Source organism: Bombyx mandarina, chromosome 23, assembly GCF_030267445.1.
Source record: "Bombyx mandarina strain Sakado chromosome 23, ASM3026744v2".
Taxonomy (NCBI): domain Eukaryota; kingdom Metazoa; phylum Arthropoda; class Insecta; order Lepidoptera; family Bombycidae; genus Bombyx; species Bombyx mandarina.
Window position 1 is genome coordinate 6699233 of NC_143229.1, and position 6000 is coordinate 6705232.

The window sequence follows — 6000 nt, forward strand, 5'->3', positions numbered from 1 at the left end:
TAAATTCCCAATTATTAATTATTTTATATTAATGTAATACCGTAATACTTCACGAGATGGCGTTACAAAAAATCCCTTCCCAAAACTATAAAACCGTTGTGATTGTCTACTGAATAAATAATATTTATTCGTTTAATGAATAATTTTTAAATTTTCAACAAATTTTTTATTTTATTTTTTCAACATTATGTCGGTTTCTTGGTATTTTTTTGTATTTCACATCTTTTTGTAGAGAATGAAAGTTATTGAAGTCTTATTTTTTTTGTAAAGTGCAAATGTTATTGAGATGAGTTTTATAAACGTGGACTTGGCGCAATTTTTTACAGTGAAACAGTTTTTGTTCGGATTTCATATCTTTTTATTAAGTATTATTTTTTGCTCATTTATTACTTAACAAAAATAATCCGAAAATAAAAAAAAGGGGGGGCCAAATTTACAGAGCCTCAAATATACCTGTGACATCATAGGATAGCGCGTGCGTTCCTAACTTGACACAGTTACCTGTCGGCACTTGTCAAAAAAGGGATGAGTTTTTGCGGGCCAATTACTGTGAATTTTTTGAAGTAAATTGTGCATTATAACGAAAAACACCGATAAGTTTAATAAATTATTTGTTATGTAAAACCATGTGCTTAGTATTTTGCTGATAGATTCGTTGCTGTAGCTCAAGTATAACAAAAGTTATGATGACGGGCAAAGTTACACAGAAATGTGCAGCCGCACCATTCTCAACATTGCCCACCGTCAAAAAACATCTAGGATTGACGCTTTGGTTTTCTTTTACGCAACTGTTAAAAAAGAGTGTTATATTTTCAGGGTTCATGTACGTATGTCTATGTTTATTGAGAATTGAGAATATTACTACTACTGTTGAGAATTTATGTATCCCTATGGATCTTTCAGCCCACAGACGTCCACTGCTGGACATAGGCTTCCTCCAAGTCTCATCAAAACGATCGATCCTGCTTACATCCAGTAGATCCCCGAGAATCTTATTGGATCGTCAGTGCATCTTGTGAGAGGCCTACCCATGATACGTCTCCCGGTACGCAGTCGAACTCGAGAACTTTGCGGTCCCAACTACACATAAAGTCGCAATCCTTTTGTACCCTGTTGAGGGTATATTGACAGTAATTAATAAACAGTTGTCAACGGTACTCTGAAGTTTCAATACACAACATGGTGACAGCGGTGATTTTTTAATCGTAAAAATTGTTTAAAATAATATTTAAGTGCATTATTTCGCGTTTAAGTGTCGTAATAGATACGAATTTTGTTGTTTCGTAATGGAACACGCCCGACCACCGTCAGAATTGAGTCTGGAAGGCAACTCCGTCAGCCGGGCTGACGCATGGAAGCGTTGGAGGAAACAATTTCATTTATTTTTGAAAGCATCAGGGGTGCATAAAGAAGAAGGCAGTGTGCAAGCCAGCTTGCTCATCAATTTAATTGGAACAGAAGGTTTCGATGTGTACGAGACGTTTAAGTTTTCAAATGACACTGAAAAAGATGACGTAACGGTTTTGTTAAAAAAATTCGACGAATACTTCGGCGTCAAACCGAATGTTACGTTGGCGAGATATAATTTCTACATGAGAAACCACGAAGGCGGCGAGTCCATAGATCAGTATGTGACGGCTTTGAAACTGCTGAGCAAAACCTGTGAATTTAAAAACTTAGAAGAGGAATTCATTCGCGATCGGATCGTATGCGGCATAAAAAATACGATAGTTCGCGATCGTTTACTGAGAACGGACGACCTAACGATGGACAAAGCTATTAAAATATGCCAAGTCGACGAGGTATCGGCGGACAGCAGTCGCGTATTGCAGGAGTCGCGCGGAGCGAGCGCGGGGCCGGTGCGCGTGGACGCTGTGGGCGCGCGGGGTGGTGCTGGGCCACGTACGGCGCGGGGCCGAGCCGGCGGCGCGCGAGCAGCTCGCGGCGGCCGCGGCGGTCACCGGCTGCGTGCGGTCCCGGATGGCGCGAGGCGCCCACCGCCTCTTTCCAGTTCATCTGCGTCCAGTACTTGTCTCAGGTGCGGAGGTCCGTGTGTTAGTTGGGCCGACTGTCCTGCGGTCTCAGTGCAGTGTTATGTGTGTCAAAATTATGGTCATTTTGCAAGAATGTGTCAAGTACATAAAGGTGTAAAAAAGTTATATGATATCGGTGTTCTAGAGGACGAAAATAAATACGAGCCGGAACTGGACGATGACTGGGAGTCGTTTTATATATCTACTTTAATTGATGGTTCCAAAATCGACTCGGTGTCGCAGGATTGGTTTGAGGTCCTCCGAGGAGAATGGGGCTCGGAGAATTTTAAACTAGACTCGGGTGCAGATATCAATGTCTTATCTTTTAAGCGATTTGTGCAGTTAGGCAATAACCCTAATAACATTGTTGTAAATCATAAGGTTAAACTGCAATCTTACAGTGGCGATTTCATTCCTATTAAGGGAATTTGTAATATTAAATGGTGGTATAAAAATGTTCAATATGATCTTAAGTTTGCGATAGCTGATATTGATTGTCAAAGTGTACTGGGACTGCAAGCGTGCTTATTATTAGGGTTAATAAAAAGAATTCACGATATAAATTTCTCTAAAAATAGTGATTTGTTCACTGGGTTAGGTTGTTTACCGGGGGAATATCATATAACGGTAGATAGGGATATGACGCCGGTGGTGTGCGCTCCGCGGAAAGTACCGTTAAGCCTTCGTTATAACTTGAAGGACGAACTCGATAGGATGACAGAGTTAGGTGTGATTAGGAAGGTGACTCATCCAACACCTTGGGTCAACTCGTTAGTAGTAGTGGCCAAGACAAATGGTAAAATGCGCATATGCCTAGACCCGAGGCCTCTCAATAAGGCGATTCAACGTGCTCATTTTCAACTACCCACCATAAATGAGTTGGCTACCAAATTGAATGGGGCTAAATATTTTTCGGTGTTGGACGCCAATTCAGGATTTTGGACCGTAAAGTTAGATAAGGAGAGTGCCGATTTATGTACATTTATTACGCCGTCTGGGCGATATCAGTATCTAAGATTACCGTTCGGACTGAACTGCGTACCGGAGGTGTTCCACGCTAAACTAAAACAATTGTTAGAAGGTTTAGACGGTGTTGAGTCGTTTATTGATGATATTATTGTCTGGGGGTCCACTAGGCGAGGACATGATGTAAGACTAAATGCGTTATTTCAAAAAGCGCGAGATATTAATTTAAAGTTTAACAAAGATAAGTGTCGCATTTGTGTCGATGAGGTGACATATTTGGGACATATTTTTAATAAAAACGGAATGAAAGTAGATACGGAAATAGTGCGGGCTGTAATCAATATGCCGGAACCTACGGATTGTAAAAGTTTAGAAAGGTTCTTGGGTGCAATTAATTATTTATCAAAGTTTATACCTAACTACTCGCAACACATATTTCCATTGACTAGATTATAGAAAAAAGATGTCGAGTGGTGTTGGGAAATAGGTCACAAAAACGCCTTTGATAAATTAAAGAAACTGATATGCGAGGCTCCGGTATTATCGTTGTTTGACGTAGGCAGTGAGGTATTGTTGTCGGTGGACGCGAGCAGCGTCGCACTTGGCGCGGTGCTGATGCAGCGCGGCCTCTCGGTCGAGTACGCGTCGCGCACACTCACCGACACACAACAGAGATACGCTCAGATTGAAAAAGAAATGTTAGCTATTGTCTTTGCTTGTGAAAAATTTCACCAGTACATTTATGGAAAAAGGTATATAGTCATAGAAACTGACCATAAACCTCTTGAAAGTATTTTTAAAAAGCCGCTCAATTCAGTCCCAGCACGCTTGCAGCGTATGATGTTAAAATTACAAGGGTACGATCTGATAATTACTTATAAACCGGGGAAGTATATGTATATACCCGACACGTTATCACGTGCGCCTCTTCCGGATTTATATGACGATAAAATTAGTAAGGCAGTATTGAACCAATTGAAAATGGTAATTAACAATGTACCGATGTCTCAAAGCAAACTGACATTAGTTAAGAAATAAACTAGTAAAGATGAGTATTTGAAACGTTTGTTAGTTTACATTAATGAAGGTTGGCCCGTTCATAAATATAATGTTGATAGTGATTTAAAGTATTTTTGGTCTATGAGAGACGAGCTGTACTCTGTTGACGGAGTAATTTTTAAAGATAAACAGGTATTGATACCTAACTCGCTTAAAACTGAAATGTCAAAAATAATTCATGACGGCCACCTAGGGATAGATCGTTGTAAAAGACGCGCACGTGAGGTACTGTTCTGGCCAGGTATATCGAATGACATAGAATCATATATTAAAAAATGTAAGGTGTGTCAGGAGAATTCAAATAAACCAAGTAAAGAGCCCATGATTCCGATAACTGTTCCGAAACTGCTATGGAACAAAGTTGGTACCGATCTATTCGAGTACGGAAAAAAACATTACTTGATTTTAGTGGATTACTATTCGGAATTTATTGAAGTCTCACAGTTAAGAGATACGTCGTCAAACTATGTTATAAAAGAATTAAAACAGAACTTTGCTCGCTATGGCATTCCGGAAACGGTTGTTAGCGATAATGGTCCCCAATATTCTTCTCGAAATTTTAAAAAGTTCGCAGAAGAGTGGGGCTTCAATCATATTACTTCATCACCGTATTACGCACAATCAAACGGCAAGAGTGAGAGGTCAGTACAAACTATAAAGAAAATGTTAAAAAAATCAATAGACAGTAGAACAGATTTTTATTTGAATCTATTGAGCTATAATAACACGCCGCGAGAAAATTTGAATTCTCCCGCACAACTGTTAATGGGACGGAGATTAAATTGTAGATTACCAGTTCATCCAGATTTGTTAAAACGTTATAATTGTAATGATCAGCAACAGCATAAAACAATAATAGAAAAACAATTAAAAAGTAAAATGTATTATGACCAACATTGTAAAGAGCAGCCGGAGCTAAGTGTCGGCGATGATGTAATTATGTTAGAACATATTAATGAACGAATGCGCGGCACTGTCGTAGGCAAGGCATCTGCACCGCGTTCATACATTGTAAAAAACAAATTAGGTATATATCGACGTAATCGCCGACATTTAATTAAAAATATGCCTGATGAGAAACCTAATGTTGTGGAAAATCTGAAGAATGACCGGCGCGGCACAATAGTGATCGTATCAGACGAGTCAAGTGGGGGAGAATATGAGATGAGTGTGGATGAGGATGGTTCAGTGTACGAACCGAGTACTTTGTCATCACCTTCATCACCTCATATTTATCCGCCTACAACTCGTAGTAGAACTAAGCAGAATGCAATTAATAATAATTAACCTCTGATTTTATGTTTATCTTGTAACACACTTATATTGTAAAAGGGGAAGATGTTGAGGGTATATTGACAGTAATTAATAAACAGTTGTCAACGGTACTCTGAAGTTTCAATACACAACATAAGGTGAATGAAGTTAGCCCCTCAAAAAAATTTTTTTTTCCTATTTTATACTTATTTTCTATTGATTCGTTTGTTCATCATTTGTTCATGATTGTTCATTGTTAATAATTGTTTGTTCTGCATTTATTTATTTAAAATAAATATTTAAAAATATACCTACAAGTTAGCCCCTCTAATGCAATTTTTAATATTTTTTCATCCTTAATGACTCGTAAATATTCATTTTCGATTGTTCTTATATAAAACACGTTTGTTCTCTTTCGAAATTACTCGTTTTTTGTTTAATTTACTATTTTTATTAGTTGAATAAATGTATGCAAAATATGTGTACTACGCATGCGTCAACTATAATGCCTAAACTTTCTACGCGGTTTTAATCGTGAAAAAAAAACAAATATAAATCCTGAAGGAGCAATTAATTGGTATACAGTTTAATTAAAAAAATTAAAAAATAAATAAATGAAATAATGTGCATTGGCGTTAAGTTAGACCAAATACATTTTTCCATCCTCTTACCTATCGTATTAAAATGT

At 38.0% G+C, this 6000-nt stretch overlaps 1 protein-coding gene across 1 annotated transcript; it reads left to right on the forward strand.

Annotated features, from left to right (window-relative positions):
• The first annotated feature begins 1286 nt into the window (after positions 1 to 1286).
• LOC149500136 (uncharacterized) lies at positions 1287 to 4037 on the forward strand. Its single transcript, XM_089737652.1, has 2 exons — positions 1287 to 3182; positions 3516 to 4037. Exons 1-2 carry the CDS (start codon positions 1287 to 1289, stop codon positions 4035 to 4037), a joined length of 2418 nt encoding a protein of 805 aa, XP_089593778.1.
• The last annotated feature ends 1963 nt before the right edge of the window (positions 4038 to 6000 follow it).

Coding starts and splice junctions, on each gene's coding strand:
- LOC149500136 (XM_089737652.1), top strand. CDS start 1,287: ATGGAACACGCCCGACCACCGTCAGAATTGAGTCTGGAAGGCAACTCC. Junction 3,183..3,515: donor CCACTAGGCGAGGACATGAT/GTAAGACTAAAT, acceptor GATAAATTAAAG/AAACTGATATGCGAGGCTCC.